Here is a 23655-nt window from a genome sequence, read left to right on the forward strand (position 1 = left end):
GAATGCTTGGGCAGGTTACATAATCTCATTCAGCCTTAGTTTGCTCATCTATAAAATGAAATGATTGAACCAGATAACATCCAAAAATCTCTCACAACTCATCTATGACCCAGGAAGAGAGAAGAGGAAAAGAAGGAGAGGAAGAGAGACAGAGAGAGAAAGAGAGAGGAAGAGAGACAGAGAGACAGAGACAGAGAGAGAGAAGGAGAGAGACAGACAGAGAGAGGAGAGAGACAGAGACAGAGAATGATATGAGAGATAGTGAGAGAAAGGTGCATATGGAGACTGATAAAATATCATAAATATTCAATAACTCTTTAGTAATGGGTTGCCTAGACTAGTGCATAATACAGTGTTATATCAGATAGGTAGTGTTCTTGGCGACTGCTTTTAGCTGAGTCAAAAGTGAACTTAGGGTATCACAATGCTAGGCACATGGAAGGCACTCATTAAATATATAAAACAGATTGATTAAACTGAGTTAGCAACTGGTATTATTTTATAAAGCTGAGAAGACATTGTTCTGTAGTATATCCCTGAAAAATTGTGGAATTCATTCATCCAGATTGCTTCTTTTTTGAAGGGTTCCATCAACTTTCCACTAATCTCAGTCTTGGTCCTTGACTGTCATGTAGAAACTAGGTTGGGGAGAATGGGGTATGAATATATTCTAATATTTCATTTTCATTCAATTCAATTCCACAAGCATTTACTGAGGACCTACTGTGTGCCAGGCAATATTTTCAACTCAAGGCTATAGAAAAAATGAAACAGTCTCTGCCCTCAAAAAGCTTATATTTGACTGGGGGACACAACACATAAAAGGATAAGGTAAGACAAAATAAATGTTGAAAATTGGGAGAATCAGAAAGGCCTCATAGAGGAGGTATCACTTAAGCTCAGTCTTAAATGGCAATTGATAGTCTAAGAGGAGGGAGGAGAATATTCCATGTGGAGGAGGGCTTACAGTGAAAGGTGGTAATCTGTGCAAAGGTATGGATGTGGAAGATGGTTGGTGCTGTTGTCTCTGCTACACCCACACAGTATGGTTAACCTCTATTAAAAAACATGCATATCTGGGTTAATCATGAAACTTGCCCTGGGGCATTGGTGGGGAGAGACTAGACAATAATCTGTGATGGGAAGCCTGTGAATCCAGATGCTCACTCTTTTCAGTGAATGGGATGGGCATAACTGATAAAATTTGAGGACTCCATGCTAGTCAAAGTGTCCACTTGTTCATTCTATCCCTGTAATCTGTATCCACCAGCACATATGAAGATGTTAGGAATAGGGGTGAGGTGCAGAGGCTGAGTAAGCAAAGACCTAAACTCCAACATATGGGACAAGGACCTACAATCCACTCCATGCCCATTTATGTTTCTCAGAAGCCATAGCTTCCTTCAGGGATGATCTCATGTGTTATTTCTTACAGGAAGCCTTTCTAGATCTCCCCTAGTTATTCCTCTCTCTCTCCCCAAATTTAATTGTAGTTACTCTCTTTTTGAATGTGCCTTCCTTAAAAACTCAGTTTGTGTACCATCAAAAGCCTTCACTTATCCTTCTGATTGCTAGAGTTTTCTCCCTCCTCAGATTGTCTTTTACTTACTTATCTGTGTACCAGTTGTAGTCCCTTCAATAGATTGTAATTTCCTTGAGGAGAGGGGCCATCTTTGTTTTAGCTTTGTATCCCTACCCAGTACTTAACAAAGTGTATATTTATATACAGGCCAGAATGAGGTGCTCAGTAGTGTGTCTTGACTTACCCTGAGGAAAGTATACCCGTGGCTTTGGGTTCTTGAAATATTTGGGTCCTCTAGACCAGATTGTTGTCCCTATTTTGGGCAGGAAACAATGGCAGCTAAATGATGCATTACAAAGGCTTCTGGGCTTAGTCAGGAATCCAAAGTTTAAATATTGCCTCAGACACTTATAACTTGTATGAGCCTGGGAAGTCATTTTACTTCTCTAGGCCTCAGTTTCCTCAATTGAAAAATGAAGAAATTGGACTCAATTGCCCCTACAGTCTCCTCCACCCCTAAATCTATGATTCTTTGGAGCAAGTTGGGGTCTCATATGTAACAAGCAGCATACTCCTTTTCAGGCCCCTGGATTCTGTCTCATTTGAGTCAGAAGAGGCATGAATATAAGACATGTACACACATATAGGGAAAATCAAATCAAACAAAAACTGAGTATCTTCTTTCCATTCCAAAGAATTTGCAGGTGAGATTCCAAGGAATGCCACTCTAACTAATGGTCAAGTAAGCTGTAATTGGAATGACTTCAGATTATTTGTTTTATCCCTGGTGGTTACATAGCTAAGTACATGTCATAGGCCCACAATAAAGTATAGTCGAGGTCCTTGAGGGGAAGGACTGTTTCCTGTTTGCCTTTGTATCTTTAGCATAGTGTCTGGTACATAATAGAAAGCTTAATGTTTGATAAAATGAATTGAATTATTCATTTAATATATCTATTAGTACTTTCATTAATTTTGTTTTGTTTTCATTTTTTAAAATGTGTTATTTATTTTTAGCATTCTTTTCTTTTTAAATTTTGAGTTCCAAATTATCTCCCCCTTTCCTACAACCTCCCCCATCCACTGAGAATGCAAGCAGTATTGTATCAATTATACATGCAAAATCATGCAAAACATTTCTATATTAGCCATATTTCCAAAAAAAAGCAAGAAAAATAAAGTGAGGAAATTATACTTCAATTTGCCCTTAGAGTTCATCAGTTCTCTCTCAGGTGATGGATGACATTTTTTCATCATGAGTTCTTTGGAATTGTCTTGGATCATTGTATTGATCAGAGTAGACAAGTTTTTTCACAGTTGATCATCATAACACTGTTGCTGTTACTGTGCACAATGATCTCTCAGTTCTTGTCACTTCACTTTGTATCAGTTCATATAGATTTTGCCATGTTTTATTTTTCTAAAATCATTCCCTTCATCATTTCTTATAGCACAATAGTATTCTATCACAGTCATATGCCACAGCTTTTTCAGCCATTCCTCAACTGATGAGTTCCAATTCTTTGCCACCACAAAAAAAGCTTCTATAAACATTTTGTACATATAGATCCTTTCTTTAGTCGTTAGTCTTTTTACAGACCTAGTAATGGTATTGCTGGGTCAAAAAGTATGTGCAATTTTATAGCCCTTTGGTCATAGTTCCAAATTGTTCTCCAGAGTCATTGGACTAGTTCACAATTCCAGCAACAGTCCATTAATGTACCTATTTTTCCCTCATCCCCTCCAGCATTTTTCAATTCTGAGGGTTTGAGGTGGAATCTCAACAGTTGTTTTAATTTGCATTTCTCTAATCAATAATGATTTAGAACATTTTTTTCATATGGCTATAGATAGCTTTGATTTCTTCTGAAAACTGCCTGTTCATATACTTTGACCATTTATTAATAGGGAAATGGATCTTACTTTTATAAGCTTGACTCAGTTTTATACTCAGTATATATTTGAGAAATGAGGCCTTCAGCAGAGAAATGGTTGTAAACATTTTTTATATTACTTCATTGACATCATCACCTAAAAGAGATCCTAAAAACTCCCCAAAACATCATAGGCAAATTCCAAAGCACACAGATCAAGGAGAAAGTATTGCAAGCAGCCAAAAAGAAACAATTCATATATTGTGGAGCTACAGTCAGGATTACACAGGATTTGGCAGCTTCCACATTAAAGAACCAGAGGGCTTGGAATATGATATACTGGAAGGCAAAGGAGTTAGGATTACAACCAAGAATCATCTACTCAGCAAAACTGAATATACCCTTTCAAGGGGGGGGGGAATGGATATTTAATGAAATAGAAGACTTTCAAGCATTTCTAATTAAAAGACTAGAGCTGAATAAAAAAAATTGACTTCCAAATACAAGACTGAAGGTAAATATAAAAAGATAAAAAAGAAACAAGAAAGAGGAAACATAAGAAATTCAATAAGATTAAACTGTTTATTTTTCTTTTTGGCAAGACAATATTTGTAACTTAATAACTTTATTACTATAAGAGCAAGTAGAAGGACTATATGTAGACAGAAGGTATGGGTATAAGCTAACTGATGGGATGATATCCCAAAAACTAAATAAAAGGGTGAAAAAATTGCACTGGAAGGAGAGGGTAGATTGAATGGGGTAAATTATCCCACATAAAAGAGGCATGAAAAAAGCTATTATAATGAAGGGGAATATGGGAGGGGGTGGTGGGCAAAGCTTAAACCTTATTCTCATCAAAATTGGCTCAAAGAGGAAATAACATACACACTCAGTTGGATATAGAAATTTATCTTACCCTATAAGAAAACAAAAAGGGATGGGGATAATAGACAGGAGAGGGAGAAACTGATGAAAGGGAGGGTATGTTGGGGAAGGCAGTGATCAGAAGTAAAACACTTGTGAGAAGGGAAAGGGTAGGGGGTAAGAGGGGAGCATGAACAAGTGACAAATAGCATGGAGGGAAATACACAGTTAGTTATAATTATAAATGTGAATGGGATAAACTCGCCCATAAAACACAACAGGGTAGCAGAATGGATTAAAAACCAGAATCCTACAATATGCCCTTTACAAGAAACATATTTAAAGCAGAGAGACACACACCGGGTAAAGGTAAGGGATTGGAGCAGAATCTATTATGTGTCAGCTGAAGCTAAGAAGGCAGGGGTAGTAATCAAGATCTCAAACAAAGCAAAAGCAAAAATAGATATAATTTAAAAAGATAAAAAACTATATCTTGCTGAAAGGTACCATAAACAATGAAGTCATATCAATACTAAACATATATGAACCAAATAGTATAGCATCTAAATTTTGAAGGAGAAGTTGAATAAGTTACAGGAGGAAATAGATAATAAAACTATACTAGTGGGGGACTTCAACTTTTGCCTCTTAGAAATAGATAAATGTAACCAAAAAAGAAACAAGAAAGAAGTTTAGGAGGTAAATAAAATTCTGGAAAAATTAGATACAATAGATCTCTGGAGTAAATTGAATGAGAATAGAAAGGAATATACCTTTTCTCAGCAGTACATAACACCTACACAAAAATTAATTGTGTATTAGCACATAAAAACCTCACAACAAAATGCAGAAATAGTAAATACATCTTTTTCAGATCATAATGCAATAAAAATTACATTCAATAATGGACAATGGAAAGAGATTAAAAACTAATTAGAAATTAAATAGCCTAATTCTAAAAAACAAGTGGGTCAAAGAACAAATCATAGAAACAATTGATAATTTCATTAAAGAAAATGACAACAATGAGAAAATGTGCCAAAATTTATGGGATGTGGGCAGAACAGCACTTAGGCAAAAATTTATATCTCTAATTGCTTACAACAATAAAATGGAGAAAATGCAGATTATTGAATTAACTAAAATAAAACTAAAAAAAGAACAAATAAAAAACTTCCAATTAAACACCAAATTAGAAATCCTGAAAATCAAAAGAGAGATTAATAAAATTGAAAATAAGAAAACTATTGAACTAATAAATAAAACTATAAACTAGTTTTATGAAGAAAAAAACAATAAAATTGAAAGACCGTTGGATAATTTGATTAAAAAAGCAGAGAAGAAAACCAATTTACTAGTATCAAAAATGAAAAGGATGAACTCACCAATAATGAAGAGGAAATTATGACAATTGTTAGGAGCTATTTTGCCCAAATACGTGCCAATAAATTTGACAATATAAATGAAATCTATGAATATCTAAAATACAAATTACCCAGATTAATAGATGAAGAAATAAAATACTTAAATAACCCAATCTTTAAAAGAAGAAATTGAACAAGCCATCAATGAAATTCCTAAGAAAAAATCCCCAAGACCAGATGGATTCAAAGGTGAATTCTGCCAAATATTTAAAAAACAATTTATCCTAATATTATATAAACTATTTGGGAAAATGGGTGAATGAGTCCTACAAAATTTTTTTATGACTCAAATATGGTGCTGATACCCAAACCAGGAAGAGCCAAAACAGAGAAAGAAAAAATATAGACCAATTTCTCTAATGAATATTGATGCAAAAATGTTAAATAAAATACTAGCAAAGAGATTACAGTGATATATCATAAGGATCATACACTATGACCAGGTGGGATTTATACCAAGAATGCAGGACTGGTTCATTATTAGGAAAACTATTAGCATAATTGACCATAAAACAAACAGGAATCATATGATTATCTCAATAGATCCAGGAAAAGTCTTTGACAAAATACATTACCCATTCCTATTAAAAACACTAGAGAGCATAGGAATAAATGTAGTTTATCTTAAAATGATAAGTAATATGTATTTATAATTATCAGCAAGTATTATCTTTAATGGGAGTAAGCTAGAAGCCTTCCCAATACAATCAGGACTGAAGCAAGGATGCCCATTATCACTTCTATTATTTAATATTGTACTAGAAATGTCAGCTATCACAAGAAGAGAAGAAAAATAAATTAAAGAAATTAGAATAGGCAATGAGGAAACAAAACTATCACTATGATATGATGCTATACTTAGAAAATCTTAGAGAATCAACTAAAAAACTATTTGAAATTAGTAACAACTTTAGCAACATTGCAGGATACAAAATAAACCCACATAAATCATCAGCATTTCTTTCTATTACCAACAAAACCCAGCAGCAAGAGATAGAAAGAGGAATTCCTTTAAAATAACTGTAGACAATATAAAATACTTGGGAGTCTGTTTTCCAAGACAAACCCAGGAACTATATGAACACAACCGTAAAACAATTTTCACACAAATAAAGTCAGAGCTAAATAATTGAAAAAAATGTAATTGCTTGTGGGTAGGCTGAACCAATATAGTAGAAATGACATTCTATCTAAATTAATCTGTTTATTTAGTGCCATACCAATCAAACTATCAATTTTGTTTTTAAGGTGTTACTTTCTTCAGTATTTTTGTACCTCTTTTACCAAGTTATTAATTCTCTTTTCATAATTTTCTTGCATCATTCTCATTTCTTTTCCATTTTTTCCCTACCATTCTCATGCCTTTCTTTAATTCTTTCAGGAATTCTTGTTGGGCTTAGGTCTAATTATCATTTTTCTCTGAGGAATTTTTTGTAGTTCTTTTCACTTTGTTGTCTTTTGAGTTTATGTCTTAGTCTTCCCTGTCACCATAGTAGTTATTGTGGTTAAATTACTTTTGTTGTTGTTGGTTTGTTCACTTTTCTATCCTATTACTTGACTTTGAACTTTACGTTAAAGTTGGGCTCTGCTCACCTGAGCATGGAGAGGCACTGTCTCTAGCTTCCGGCTTTTTTACGATGTTCTTTTCGGAGCTAGTTCTGAAAGATCTGCAGGTTCTTGGTGCTTCCAAAGTGAAGTAATCCTGGGAGAGGCATGGTCAATGCTCTCCTTTTCTGGGCTCTGGTCTTTACCAAAGAAGGGCCTCTAGTTCTTTGCAGCTGCATTGATGATACGTACTGTGACCAGGACCCCTGCTCCCTGGACTAACCCCTAGGGCTCCTCTTCTCCCTTAACTGTGACCTAGAACTGTTTATGGGCAATAAAGTTACCATTCAGCACCAGTTATACTCAGTTGCTGCTGCTGCTGTTGCTGTAGTTAATGTTGTTGAGGTGCATGTGTGTGTGTCCATCTGTCTGGGCATATTCCAGACAGACCTCTACCAGACCTCCACTCTAGTGTTAACAGATTTCTCCTGTCTATCTCTTTAGTTTTCCTGGGTTAGAAAAAATCTCACTCTGACTTTTTGTTGGCTCTGCTGCTCCAAATTTTGATTTGAGGCATTATTTGAAAGTTGTTTGAAGGGGAATTTTGAGAGAGTTCAGGTGGCTGCCCCTAACCTACCATCTTGGATCTATCCCTTCCCACCTTCATTTTGCAGACTTTTTCAATTAAGTTTAATTTGGAAAGCATTTATTAAGTACCTATTATGTGCCAGGTACCCTGCTAGGCACCAGGGGTAAAAAGACAAAAAGTAATTAGTCCCTGCCTTCAAGAAATTTACATTCTACCAAGGAGAAATTAACCAATTAATGTGTGCCTATCTGATGCTAGGTACTCAGTTTACAAAGGCAATGAAGAAATAGTTTCTGCCCTCAAAAAACCTTCATTCTACCAGAGAATATTAACCATTTATTAAACTTCTTGGTGTTTGTGTTTGCTAAGCACTGTGGTAGGTGCTGGGACTACAAAGACAAAAATAAAATTAGAAATAATCCTGGCCTTGAGGAGTTTACATGGAGTGGGAAAAAATAGCAGAAATTCCATGAGCATTTATTAAGCACCTACCGTACAACCGAGGGCCAGCTGCTGGGGTTACAAAGACAAAAAATGAAGTTTCCATTCTCTCTTCATATTTAACATCATTTATAAGCATGATTTTTCAGAATGTTTCAATAACAACCTGACATTTATTTTCTGGGAAAATAAGGGGAGGTTAGCTTATTTTTTCAGAGAGATAAACACGTAAGTGCTCTCAACACATAATATATTCAAATCTACTCACAAGGTTTGTATAGATTCTTCCCTCTTCCCCCTTCCCCAAAAAATGCTGTTTCCCTGCCCATTTTCCCTAGGCATGCTGGTGTTGAGGGATGGGGTAGCCTAATGAGGGAGTATGTTCATAAAAATCAGCTCTGCATTTATAGTAGTTAGTAATGAGCCAAACCAGAGAGCCCACAGTGGTGAGAACTACAGCACAACAAAGAATTCCACATCTCACCAGGGGGAGAGTTTCAGATTCCCGTACTTTGCCTCTGTGTGTGTGTGTGTGTGTGTGTGTGTGTGTGTGTGTGTGTGTGTGTCTGTGTGTGTGTATCTGTGTGTGTGCAGTCACTATCTAATAATATGACCATTTTGCCATCCCCCTGCAAATAAGACTGAAGCTGCCTCCTGATTGGTATAACATCTCACTTTCCCTCAGCATTGATTTTCTGGCTCTCCTTATCTGCTTCATAAAAATAAGCAAGAAGGACAAGACGCTGGTGAGGCTGGAGACTGAGAAGCTCTGGGAGCCTTCCTTTTTAGCATGAGACAGCCTCTGCTTGCTTTCAGGAGAGGGAAGTTGGATTATCAATTGTTTTGTAAATGTGTATGGTGATATTTGCTCCGGTAAGTTTTCTATCTATCTAAATAGCTGTGGATGCATTTTCCAACAACCTTTATCTGTTTGTGTGCATGCATGCAACTATGCTATCTCTTTTTATCCCAAGTACCTTTTTTTGTAATCTTTGTATGATTGTTGGCTTCCTGGTGGTCTCTGAATAAGTCCAACTCAGGTGTGTGTGTGTGTGTGTGTGTGTGTGTGTGTTTATTGTGATATGGTGTCTGCTTCACAGGGAGGAAAGTATTTGAGCAAACTTATTCTTTGCTCCATAAAAATGAAATGTTGTTTTCATTGTCACCAGTACAGTAATTGTGCAACACCCTGCTTACCACTTAAAGTTTCCGTTCAACTGGCCGTCCCGGGATTTTTCCATTTTTGTCTTTAAGCCCACTAACGAGTCACAAATGCCATTGGGGAGCATTGGAGGTTACCACTGAATCCCATTAGGGACTAATACTTAGGTAGATCACTTGTGATAAGTTTCCTCCAAAGCTGGGTTGAGATGTCTATATGTGTTGGGGACTGTTGAAAATGGTATTAATAAAAACTAGTGCTGATCATTAAAGTAAATCTCAATTGGACCATCTCTCCCTTCTGTGGCAGGGCAGAAGCTAGATTGACTGGACTCCTTTTTCTACTCAGTCTTTTCTTTTTGCATCGTATGTGGTGTGCCAGGCATTGTCTAATCCCTTGGCACCCTGCCCTAATGCCGGTGTTGCTGAAGCCAGACAAGAGAAAAGTAGGCATAAAATAAAATACAATTACTGTAAAAGAATCATTCGTTTATATTATGAGAAATGTAACTCCCAGTTAACTGTTTTTTTTCAGGGGGGAAGAGGGAAGGCAGCTTTGTTCACCAGTGTTCCACCAGTCTGGAAAAAGTCTATTAATATAACTGTGTTAGCCCCAGATGATAATTTGGTAATCACTTTTTTCATTTTGGAGGGAGGAGAGTAATATATTTTTAAATTATTAACCCCCCGTCTTTTAGTTGTTTAACAATGAGAAGCCATTGGTTTTTTGTTTGTTTGTTTGTTTGATTGATTTTTTTGGTAGTATGGACCCCTTTGGCAGGTTGGTGAAGTATATGAATCTCTTCTCAGAATAACATTTTTAAATTTGGAAAATAAAATGTATAGGATTACAAAGGAAACCAATTATAATGAAATAAAGATATAATTTTCCCCATACAAGTTCACAGACACCTCCCCAGAAATCTATATAGAGAGCCTTTGACGGTGGGTGCCTGTATAATTCAGATCAAGAACCCCTTCGTTAAAAGGTAAACTAAAGTCATTAGGGGATATTAAGGAAATGAATGGGTGGCCATGTAACTCTAAGGGATTCAGTATCAAAGTTGGAACTGTCATGTCTCTACCTCATAGGCACCGACTTCTTTCAGGATGTCCCCAACAATATTTCAATTCCAAAGCCTTTTAAAAACTTGAACTCAGAGATAGTCATGGCCTTTGGGAAATGTCATCTCTCCTCCCAGCTGAGGTTTCTTCCCTCTTGCCTCCTTAACACCTTACAAGGAAGCTAATACTTATATCAAACAGAACAGTGTCAAGTTAATCCACTTTCCTTTGAAAGAAAACTGAAAAAATCCCCTGGTTGCATCCAAAAGAAGTGAGAGTCACCCATTACCCTTAGGAAGGGATATACCCTGGCTGGAGGCTCAGCATTCTGCAAAAGACGTTCTGTTCCTGTGTAACTTTTATTTCTGGACTGTTAGCAATTACTGCTATGCAGGCTTGAAGACATTGATCATGTTTTCCCCCATGACTGTTCACATTTTCCACAATCGTCCTCATTTCCCAGCTGTTCTAACAGGTTAGGAAGAGAGTCATTAGCTGTAAACAGAACTTATCTTCCTTTTCAGGCAATTTCGGGCACATAAATCCTTGCAGAGGTTCTGAGAGGGCAGTGTCTGTTTCATCCTATCTGTCCTGTTCCACAGGTTGCCCACGTCCTTGGGGATTGGGGCACTAGGTTTGACTAGTGTATTTTTGTTTCCCTCTTTTCAGTAGAGTGGCTGATCCACACAAGAGATTATTGATCAAAACCCTGCATATTTGAGAAAAAAACAAGTTCTGGTAGGAGCTTGTGATTAGGAGCTAATTGTAGAGTTCTTGAGTTTTAGTCCTGAATGGACCAAAATACCACACTAAAAAAAGCTGATTTTCAGCCCAGGATGAGAAGAGAACCAAATTGGGAGGGTTATTGGTGGAACTCTGTTGAAGGAAAAGCTAAATGGGCTATTTATTACACACACACACACACACACACACACACACACACACACACACACACACTCAACACAGCACAACACAACTTTAGGATGATTCTTATAATAACTAGCAAAGCTGAATCGACATCCTTAAATGACACTTTCCTCTTGGAATTTCACTTCCCCAGACAAGATTCTCATCAGAGTTTATGGCCATGTGGCTGTAGACATGCCACCTATGGAAACACAGCTGAAAAGAAACTAACAGATTTTTAACAATTGATGGGGGCTGGCAGATAATCTATCCTATTGTCTTTGGTTTTTCTTCTTTCTTTCCCTTTCTGACAGCCACAGAAACTTCCTCTTCTTGTCAAGGTTTCTCTGTGGCTATAAAACAATATGGGGTTGAGGTTGTAGACTGAGTATCTTATTTCTCACCTTTGCAGATACAAATCTGTAGATGCAGCTGTAACATACACACAAAAGACAGGTGAGAGGACATATGTGGCTTTATAGAGGCAGCTTTTAAAAATCATCATGAGATTGATCCTCTCACCTTTAAATCCTTTTTAGTGTGAAGGCAAAATTTAAGTTAATAAAATTAATAATTGTTATTATTATCATCATTATTCTGAAATTGTCACATCTCCCTTACCCTCCTCTACCCCTATGGTGTTATGTCTGGTTTGATTTATTTGTGGAAAACTTTTTAGTTCTTCTCTATGCCCAACAATTTTTTTTCCCATCTTTGGATTGTTTGCCAGGGTTGAGGGGCCACTTCAGGCTTGATATTGGAAGGTGTCTACACAACAGGAATAATTTGAAAATGAACCCAACTGTCAATAGACACTCTGAACACTGTGACAAAGTGTAAATTAAGAACCTCAGAGTATATTCCTTTTTGTGCCTGAACACTGAACTCACCATTTGAAATCCATTTAAACCCAGTGTAATTCAGAAAATTCTCATGGGGGAGAGAATGCAGCTGACATTAAATCAATACATTTGAAATCTCTCTTAAAACAGATTCAATTTGAGTGTAGGGGGAAGGGAGTGATGTTTTTATTTTTTTCATCTTTCTGTTGGTTTACTATCCTTGGGGCAAACCTGCTTTTTTTTCAGTCTTCTGACAAGAGAACAAAGAAATAGAGATGACAAAATTGTTGCTGGAAGACATACAGTATCTCACTGCACCTATGTGAGATTTTACAGAAATAACCTGAGGTATCTAAAGAAATTTGAATTCCATGTGTTGAGAGTCAAATATTAAAGTGTTAACTTCATATTAACTTCTTGGAGCAATCTCCTGCATCTTATTGCTTTACAATGTCTTCTGTGTGGACATTGATTCAATTAAAAGGAGATTAGAGTGAACAATAAAATGTGGTCTCAACTTAAGAGCATTTTTTTTGGAAAAACAAGCTTGGTAAATCATAACTTTCATGCTCACTGCCTCCCCTCCACTTTCATTTATGTAGGTGTGTGTGTATTTGTCTTGCTAAGTAGCAAGACCGTATCAGGAAAATTGCAGTAGAATTGGTGCTAATAAAGAAACACCAATCAATGTATATCTCCAAAGCAGTTATACAATGTTCTAAAGAGACCACATCAAATTAGCATTTACTTTTAATTAAATAAGCTTCCCCCAACTTGAGTATCTCACCATATGGAGGCCATCTCCTGGAATTAATTGTATAGACTATCTCCTAAAGCTGATCATTTTTCAGCACCGTGATAAGATCTGCATTCCTTCTGAGACATAATAGAGTCCAAAATAAACAGCAAAAGAAATAACTCTTTTTCCCCATCATGTTGTTCTACTATACTGTGGCTTTGGACAATAAACCTGATTTTGGTTTGGGGCATGACTGAAAGCTATCTCTAGGGATATACAAGGAATAGGCAGCCGTCTGACATCAGTATTTGACAGATTTGGTCACCTGCTTGTGATTTGAGGATAAAAATTCAAAGTAAAACTGAAGCTAAAAACTGGAGATTTAGGTACCATTTCTTATGCATGTGTGTATATTCATTTCCTAAGTATTTATCAAATACCTAATACATTAATGGATAGAGGTGCTATGATATCAAAGACAAAAAGGAAATAGTTCCTGCCTTCCAGAAGCTTGCATCATTATCATCATCATTATCACTAGCATTTACATAGCATTTTAATGCTCACAAAACACTTTCTAAATATGTCATTCTATTGCTTTCTTTGAAGTTGGAGCATTTGAGGAGAGAATAAAAGACAGCATCATAGTTTCATAAATTCAGAATTGAACTTAAAGGTCATCTAGTCCAATTCTCTCATATTACAGATGAGGAAAATGAAGCCTAGAGAGGGGAAATTATTCTCCTAAGATCACATAGGTAGGAAGTAGCAGGGTCAGGATCTGAACCCAAGTTTTCGGACACTCTTTCTAGTGCAACGTGCCATTTCATCAATGTGCACAAGGATAAGTAAATACGAAATAAATACAAAACAATTTATAAATGTTATTACAAATGGAGAGGTAGTAGTGAGTAGTAGTGAGCACTGATAACTGGCAAGATCAGAAAAGGCACAATGTAAGATCTAGAACCTAAGCTAAACCTTGAACGAAGCTGGGTTCTAAGAATAGAGAAGAAAGCCGTGGGTGGGGAGCGTGTGTGCGTGCGTTCTTATACGTGTGTAAATGTGTGTACGTGAGTATACTCTTCACTCAGGTCCTACTCTATTGCCTTTTAATGGTTTCAAAGGAGATGACTCCTTGGTCTCAAAGGCTATACCTATGAACTATAAGCTCGAGCAGGTCCTACCGAGTTAGAAAGGCTTTGCCTATCTGCCCAAGGACAAACTAAAAGTCTATTAAGGCTAAACAGAGCTCTTTTCCAAAGAGGTGGCTACCAGGTGGTGAATTATTTTAGCCCTTGGAAATCATAAAGACATCATGGAGAATATTATGATTTTGATCAATATAAGGAGATTCTATGCTTACAAAATTACAGATCATTTAAAAATAAAATCCTCTCTCTCTCTCTCTCTCTCTCTCTCTCTCTCTCTCTCTCTCTCTCTCCTTCCCTCTCTCCCTCCCTCTCCTCTTTCTCCCTCACTCTTCCATCTCCTTTTCATCCTTTCTCCCTCTCTCTATGCCTTTCTCTCTTCTCTCTCCCTCTCTTCCTCTGTTTGTCTGTCTCACACACACACACACACCTGTTGTTGTGTTTTATATATATATATATATATATATATACACACACATAAACATATACATATGTATATAACTGAGACTGAAAGTCAGAACAAAAGGTCCCAAAAAGCTGATGGACTTTTAATCATTTACTCCAGGGTTCTTAACCTTGTATCTGTGAACATGCATTCGTGTTGTTGTTTTTAATGTTTTGTTGACTTTATCACAATATCATCAGTTTCCTTTGTACTCCTACATATTTCATTTTGTGGATTTAAAAACATGATTCAGAGAAGACATCTCCACCAGACTTCCCAGGGGCCCAAGGATACCAAAAAGCTTTTGTTCTCCTGATAGAATCAGTCTATAAATGTTTCTAGAGTTAGAGGGAATGAAAATTCTAAGCTGTTCTATCACTAATGTACCAGGTAAACTGAAGAATGCAGATGAATTACTGTGTTTGTACCATTGCAGTTTCAGAAAATTCTAGCCCCAAAAAACCATAAGGTTGACAATGCGATTGATAATGCTAACATAGATGTCACTAGAGAAGAAGCCAGTCCTAATATGGAGGGATTCATTCCATTATGGAATGGGCCATTATTTTGCTTCTAGGAGTAATTACAACAACATTTTCTAACTGTAACCTATTTAGCTTAGAACGTAGGAGCCATTAAAAAAATTTCATTGATGATTTGGAGACTAGTAGGGCATAACTTATTTTAAATCCTCTATGTAGTTTTTAAAACCTCTCACCACCCAGCTGCAACCTACCATTCTAACCTTATTTTACACTATTACTTCTTTTCCTGCAAGCTGGGACCCAGTCAAACAGATCTTCTTGCCATTCCCCACACACAACTCTCCAACTCCATTGCTCTGCTTTGGAAATGGATATCCTTCATGCGTAGAATGCACTGCCCTATCACCTCTGCCTTTTAGAATCACTTGCTTTGTTCCAAGCCTTATGGAACTTCACTGTGGAGCCTTTCCTCTCCAACTGTTAGTGTCCGCTCCTTCAAAAAAATACCTTCTATTAATTTTTTTTTACATATTTTGCATGTAATTATTCACATGCCATATCCCTCAATTGAATATAAGTTATTTGAAATCAGCAACTATTTCTTTTTTGTTTCTAGATTCCTAGGACCTGGCACCTTCCAGGTACTTATTCAATGTTTATTCATAGATCTATAAAATGAGAATAGGATGACACAGTGGATCAAGTGCTGAACTTGGGGTCCAGATGAACTAGGTTCAAACTCTACCTTTAGCACTTATTAGCTGTGGTACCATAAATACATTGCTTCATCACTCTGAGCCCAAGTTTTTTCTTTAGGGAAAATGAGAGTGTATAATGTGAAAATATGTTTAATAGGAATGTATATGTATAGCCTATATCAGATTGTGTACCATCTTGGGGAAGGTGGTGGGGAGGAAGGGGGAGAGAAATTTTAAACTCAGAAGCATATGGAAGTGATTGTTAAATTAAAATAAATTAATAGTAAAAATTAAAAATAAATAAAAATAGAAAATGACCTTTCAAAAAAAAAGAAAGAAAAACAGAGTGTAAAATCCATAGTACCTACCAGGCTAGGTTGTGGTGAGGATCAAAGGAGGTCCTGTATACACTCTGCCTACCTTGTTATTATTTTTATGAGACTTCATAATGGCTAAGATCCCTTCTAGCTAGAAATCCCATGACAGAATGTTTCTTCATGTCCAAATTAATCTTACTAATGGAATTTCTATATCCTCTTAAAGGGACTTTGTTTCAGTGTGATACTTCTAGCAATAATTTGAGCTTTGTTTATAGTATCACAGTGATAACGGTGAACTCCTTTTTCGTAATATGGACTTATTCAGAACTATCCAGAGCCTGTTGCAGGGTTGGGCAGACAATGCAATGAATTATTTTTATAAACACATTGTATCAGGAGTCATTTCCAGTTGCTGAGCAATTCATCCGGTTCTGTCTGGTCTTAGTTCTATGATGCGGAAATAAAATTTCCAAAATTTCCAAATACTTTGACCCCCAAACAAGGACTGTGCGTTTTTAGCACCCAGGGAAAACAGCTTGAAATGAGCCTGAAAATCAACTGGTCTAATCCATGATATGAAATAACACAAAGTTACTACAACGAATTCAGTTCACCAGGAGAAAAGAGCTACTATAGCAACGTTTACACTGCTAAAGAAGTGACTTGGAGCAGGGTATGGTTCACCCTCACTACAAATCTGACCCCTCCCCCACCTAATGGTTTTTCCTAAAAGAGACTGAGAAAAAAAACTGTTGTTGTTGTTGTTGTTGAGTTGTGTCCAGCTCTTCAAGAAAACACTTATAATTTGCTCATTCGTTCATTCATTTTTGCTTAGACTCTCAGAAAAACGGCCTCTGTTTTCCTTCTCTCCTCTTCTAGATTTGGCATGGCCTCAGTTTCAAGATTGGTCTGCTTTCCTAGTAGCACAATTGAATGATTCCAGCAAGATATTTGATTATATGTAAAAGATGATAGCAGTCAATTAGTCATTGTCATCTGCCTCCGTTGCTAAGAATAGTACTTTGCACACAGTAGGCACTTACTAAATGCATGTTAAATTTTCATGAGGCAAGAGGGAGGTCACTTGCTTATTAATTTCATTATGGTCCTTTGAAATGGAATAATCATATGGAAGAAATTGATTACGGTTTCTCTAGTGCAAATGATTTAGGGCTACTTGTTGCTTTCCATTCCAGGAGGGCACTTTGACCCTTTTATAGAACGAAGAGAGGAAGAAAAATTAAAGAGAAGGGACAGAGATTCTTCACAACAGGGACAGATGCTACAAATAATGAGAAAAATAAGAATAAATAGGACAAATCATATCCTACATAAACCAGATTTGCCTTGAATTACGTGGTTGACTTTGACATCAGTACCTAGTTTAAGCTGATGCTTATTCTACCTTCCTTCCTAGTCTTCTTTCCTTTATGTACAATCCAGGTTACTTATCTAAAAGGTTTTTTTTAATTGGAAAGACAAGAACTTATAAAGCACAAAATTTCTCTTTGAATCTTTTTTACTATAGGCCTTATGTTGAGGGATGGAATAAGTGGAAGGCAAAGGAGACGAAAGAGAAGGGTGGGGGAGTATTCATACTGGGACAAATAGCCTAGAAAAGTTCAGAATTAGGCCCATAGCTTTTCAGTTGGAAAGTACCAGACACTTTTCCAATTTCCATTTCACATTTGGGGTCACTGAGACTTAGAGAGTTATGTGACTTTCTCAGGGTCACATGGGTAAATAACAGAGCTGACATTCCAACCTGGGCATCCTGGTGCCAAGCCCAGCGTTCTTTCCATCCCACTCCAATAAAGTTAACTGGGGGAGATTCCAGTAACTAAGAAGACTGAGTCACATTTCTCTACCTGACAAGATGACGAAATGTCTGACAAAGAATAGTATCACTGAACACAAAGGTCGGCATATCATATCAGCCAAAAACAATATGATTTCTTCAAAAGGAAATTAGGCCTACGTAGTTTACTGTAGTTCTGTGAGAAGCAATTAAATGCAGGGCAAAGGACTATAATTTACAAAAGTTTTTTTTTTTTAAACCTCTGACTATTTAAAATCTTTTATAAGGGATTTAAAAAAGAATTATATTGATCTTGACCTTTTTTATAACTGCTTTTTCATTCATGGAATCTGTTTTAAAAACAAAAAAAAGTATACATAAATGGACACCTCTCTGGATGGGTAAGTAAGTGTAAGTGGGAGCATTTTCTGGGGATCAGTGCTGCAGAAAATTCATTTGACTTTAAACATACAAGGAGGACTCAATAACATCTCCACACCTGTTTCTCATACTAAGTGAAGCAGCTGGTGACACAGTGGATAAAGCATTAGGCTTGGAGTCAAGAAGACCTGAGCTCAAGTCCTGTCTCAGAAACTTATTAGCAGTGTGAACCTGGGCAAGTCATAACTTTTCTCAGCTGTAAAATGAAGGGGTTCTAATGACAGCCTCGAAGATTCCTTCCAGCTCTGAATTGATAAGCCTATAAGTACAATGATGTCAATAATAGATGTTTTATGTACACTTTATGGATATTTACTGAATGAGCAAAACATCTGTATGGTATATTTGGAAGAACACTAGACTTACAGCCAGAAGATATCTGGTTTTAAGTAGCTATGTGACCTTAGACAAGTCACTTTACCCGGAAAGGGTTCAGTTTCCTCCTCTGTAAAATGAAGTTGAGCACATAGCTAGGTGGCTCAGTGGACTGAGTGCTGGTCCTGTAGTCAAGACAATCTGAGTTCAAATATGATCTCAGAACTTACTAGCTGTAATCCTGAGCAAGTCATTTTATCACTATCTGCTTTAATTTCCTCAAATGTAAAGTAGAGATAATAATAGCAGCTATCTGCCAAGGTGGTTGTGAAGATCAAGGGAAATAATATTTGTAAAGCACTTAGCACAGCATCTGGCACGTAGTAGGTTCCTCCAGAGGAGCAAATTAGCAAGTTAATAATGGTAAATTTCAGGAAAGCCTAACAACATTGTGACAGTGAGCTAAAGAGAGGGAGATGGGCTACAGATGTGAAGGGAAATAGTTTAAATTATACTTGTAGGATGATAAAATATGAAATGTCAATTAAGATTTTTTTTAAAAAAAGTACTTAGTACCATGAGCTCCGATGTGATTACCAGGGCCAATAAAGTAAACAAAAATATACAGACATCATCACAGTTAAAGGGTGTGAGAAGTGGAAATTAACACTGGCTGTTTATCCCAGAAGACAACTCGACAGTCATACATGGCATATTGTATGTGTATCTGATCATTGCACTTTGAGAAATCTTTTTTCTTTCTTTTGGATTTGTTTTACAGTGTCCTGATTTCTCATAAAGTCACTAGCTTCCAATTGCTCTATTCTAATTTTTAAGGAAGTATTTTCTTCAGTAATCTTTTGGACTTCCTTTTCCATTTGGCCAGTTTTGCTTTTTAGGGCATTCTTCTCCTCATTGGCTTTTTGGACCTCTTTTGCCATTTGGGTTAGGCTATTTTTTAAGGTGTTATTTTCTTCAGTATTTTTTTGGTCTCCTTTAGCAAGCTGTTGACTTGTTTTTCGTGATTTTCTTGCATCACTCTCATTTCTCTTCCCAGTTTTTCCTCTACTTCTCTTACTTGCTTCTCAAAATCCCTTTTGAGCTCTTCCAAGGCCTGGGACTGATTCATATTTTTCTTGGAGGCTTTGGATGTAGGAACTTTGGCTTTGTTGTCTTCTTCTGGTTGTATGTTTTGATCTTCTTTGTCACCAAAGTAAGATAATATTGTCTGACTCTTTTTGTGCTTCTTACTCATGATCCTGGTCAATTATTTGAGTTTTAAACTCTTTGTTAAGGTAAAAGTCTGCTTCCAATGTGAAGAATGTACTATCCCAAGCTTCAGGGATTTGTACAGCTGTTTTCAGAGGTACTTCTAGGGACCTGTAAATTTTCAGTTCTTCCAAGGTGCTATGATAAGGGGCAAGGTGTTTCCTCTCCACCACCACAATAAGCTTTACCACACCAGCATTCCCCCTCACCCCAGGACCACCCCTCAGAACTGTGACCCAGATCCAAGCACTGGTAAAGCAAGAGATTCCTGCCTCAGCACTGGCAAAGAGATCCCTGCAATCCCCCTCTAATCAGCCACTTGATTCCCCCTCAGTGTGTGGGCTGGAAGCTCAGGAAACAGCCTTGACACTTGAGGCTAAGACCTAGCTCCTCTCTCACCACAGTCACAGACTTTTCCCACTGACTTTCTAAGTTGTCTTTGGCATTCAGGGGTTGAGAAGTCTGGAAACTGCCACAGCTACCCGCGATTCAGTCCTTTGAGGTCTGCTCCAGGGTAGCTGCAGCCTGTGCGCCCATGCCAAACTACGTTCCTCTCCCCACCCCACGTGATATACCTTTCCAATCAACCAATCAGGTTATCTTGGGTTGCAAATTTGTTTCACTCTGTATTTTTGTGGGTTCTGCTGCTTTAGAATTTGTTTAGAGCCATTTTTTTAGGTATTTGGAGGGCTTTGGGAGAGAGCTCAAGACAGTCACTGCTTTCCCTCTGCCATCTTGGCTCCGCCCCAAATCAGAGTCTTAAGAAATCAAAATTAAAATAGAAAGGTTCAGGGAGAAGGCACCTGTTAAGGGGTTAGGTCTCCCATCTGAGGATACTTTGCTGCTTTGATAGATATATAATTTCATTGGTGGGCATACTTCCTTAAATGGTGTTGATCATAACCCATCTAAGCTCTCTCATCCTGGGTGATGGTTGTCCATACCCTACCAAATCTTTTTCACAGGGTCCACCCAAAACAATGTGATTGCATCCTCTAGATCTTTTAACATTGTTGGGATATCAATTAAGTGCGTAAGTTGGCCATTGGTTATATCTTATTCTTGCTATGTAGAAGATTCCACCTTTTTATCATACATACATGTTTCTTGTAATTATTCTTTGGGGGGGCAGCTAGGTGGCACAGCAGATAGAGCACCAGCCCTGGAGTCAGGAGGACCTGAGTTCAAATGCAGCTTCAGACACTTGATACTTACTAGCTGTGTGACCCTGGGCAAGTCACTTAACCCCATTGCCTAGCCAAAAAAAAATTTATTATTCTTTGGTAATCTGTTACCTACTCATTCCCACCATGAGTATTTCTCCATTGCCTCCTTAAGATGGGAGACCAAATTGATGAGAGTTCTTCATCTCAGAAACATGTAACATTGAGAAGAGACACCTTTGGAGCCTGGAAGATCTTTAACGGTAGAGATTTAATGAATATGAGCTTTAAGAAAAAATCACCTAATATTAGAATGGGACATAAAGGTGGTAGATCTTTCAGGTGAGGTTTAGGAAAAATAAAATGAAAGACCTTTCTATAAACCATAATGAACATGCTATCATAAGAGATGGTCCAGGCTAAAAATATAACTAGGAGAATCTTATTTAATTTAAAAATCATAACAACATATAGAAGTATATTATGTGAATGCATATGTTTATCCACATCTATATCTGTATGTGTGTGTGTTATATGTAGTGCTTTAAGAAGTGCTAAGTACTTACCTCACAAGCAACCATGAACCATGTGAGGTAGTTCACGCAAAAATTATTCTTATTTTACAGATGAGGAAGCTGAGACAATGAGAGTTTAAGTGCTCTGATCTTACACCTCTTAAGTGTGTTAGGGAGGATCTAAACAAAGAACTATTAACTCTAAGTCTAGCATTATAGCAGTTATACCATAAATTAATGTGCACTGGCTACTTATCCATTATTAAATGAAATGAAGGATGTTGGAGATAAATCATTCACCTTTTAGTTGATGGTATGTTATCTCATTGGCTACACTTCTAGTCATGTCTCCTATCCTGAAATGTCAGAATCAGAAACTGGTTATGGGTAAGACATACTGTGGTATTCCTTATACTTATCTTGTACCTAAAGAACCATTGTTCTCCTTGGATGTAAGGATATTAGTTTTCTTTGTTGCTGGTCAACCTCATATTCACAAGTAAATTTTGTGTGTACTCAAGTCTAACACTAACTACCAAGCTGTAACAATTACCCTTAATGGCCACTGGCACCTTATCCAAAGCACAAAAGACCTTCAAAGTGCATTGTTCTTCAGAGTTCTCATCATAATAATGCAGAGATCAATTCCATTAAGCACTTCTCCATATTCTGTTAGTACTGTTGGGATACTCTGGGACAGGGCCTTGGATGGCGATTCCTTGAATAGAGATAGTGGAAGGTAGTAGTCATGATAGAGGTAGGGGAAGACATTACCTTGTCTACATTGCCTTAATTTTCCCTCACCCATGTTGTCTATGTCCATTCTCATATCATTTTTTGTTTCTTATTGAACATGATTGTTTAAGGCAAATGGAAATGGTTTCCCCCATTCAACCAGAAAAATGACTGCAGGTATGAAAAGTGTGATCCTTCACACTCCAAAATATCTTGATGAACTAATCTTATCCTAGAGAGAACTTTTACACCTATGTTATAAATCTCTGAGACAGCACAACATAATTGGAATGGTGACTCAAATAAATAGAATCTGGCATCGTACACGCTATCTACTATATTACAAAGTAGGTTATATGAGTAAAGTGCATCTCCAAAATAAATGTCACATAAAATATTTTCCTGCTTGTTTTACCTTTACCTTGTACCTCCCATAGATCATGGGTTATACCATTTGCAGTAATAGAGAAGGCATGTGTAAATTATACCTATTTTAGTTGATGATAATAATAATAATATACCACCAGAAATTTAAATAGATCTTTGTATATTACACAGAACTTCAGCTATTTTATCTCATTTGACCCACACAAAAACTTATATAGTAGGCATGTGGTCTCCATTTTATATAAGAAGAAACAGAGGTTCCGAGTTGTTCAATCACATGGGCATGGTCACCCAGGCCATCAAATATCACAGCAGGATTTTAAGCCAGATTTCTCTTGGCTCTGGGTCCAGCAATCTTCCCATTACCACACACTAACTCTCTTCCTAGGAAATGCAGGCTTATAAGACCATGGATGTAGAAGTAGAGGGGACCTTGGAAAACTTGGAGGTCATTTTATTTTACAGAAGGGGAAAGTGAGATTTAAAGACATTAAATGACTTTCTTGAGGTCACAAAGCTAGCAAGCATTTGAGGTGAGATTCAAACCCAGCTTCCAAATCTAGCAGTCTGTCTGCTGTCCTAGCCTCCCCTCTCTTTGCTCCCTACTTAATGTTTTTGATTCAATTACTTTGTAGTATCAAGAAATCACTGATCTCTCCTTTCCTGGAAGTGTAGCATGAAAACAATTCCCCTGCTACCATTGATCTACCCACTTCTTCCACTACTTCATCCCAAAAAACAAAATCTCCCATAATATCAGTCTACTGGTCAACCTACTCACTGAAGAGACTAAGTCCCTGAATATTTTTTTCCTTGTTGGTTAATTCCTTCTTTCCTACAAATAAGTCACCTCGTTAGCCTATGCTGGCAGAGATCATTCTCAGTCTCCTATCAAAGCCACTTTTCACAAAACTTCTTTAATTCAGATTTCTACCACCACTACCACCACCCCACCCAT

The 23655-nt window shown here is 37.1% G+C and overlaps 1 protein-coding gene across 1 annotated transcript in view; it reads left to right on the top strand.

The window, feature by feature from the left end:
- The first annotated feature begins 8998 nt into the window (after positions 1-8998).
- SYNPR (synaptoporin) overlaps positions 8999-23655 on the top strand; it is a 186569-nt gene continuing 171912 nt past the window's right edge. Inside the window, exon 1 of the mRNA XM_027864024.1 lies at positions 8999-9135. Coding sequence (XP_027719825.1) covers positions 9112-9135 — 24 coding nt within the window. The 5' untranslated portion in view covers positions 8999-9111. The remainder of the gene's footprint in view (positions 9136-23655) is intronic.

Source organism: Vombatus ursinus, unplaced genomic scaffold (assembly GCF_900497805.2).
Source record: "Vombatus ursinus unplaced genomic scaffold, bare-nosed wombat genome assembly UNPS02014773.1, whole genome shotgun sequence".
In the NCBI taxonomy this organism is placed as follows: Eukaryota; Metazoa; Chordata; class Mammalia; order Diprotodontia; family Vombatidae; genus Vombatus; species Vombatus ursinus.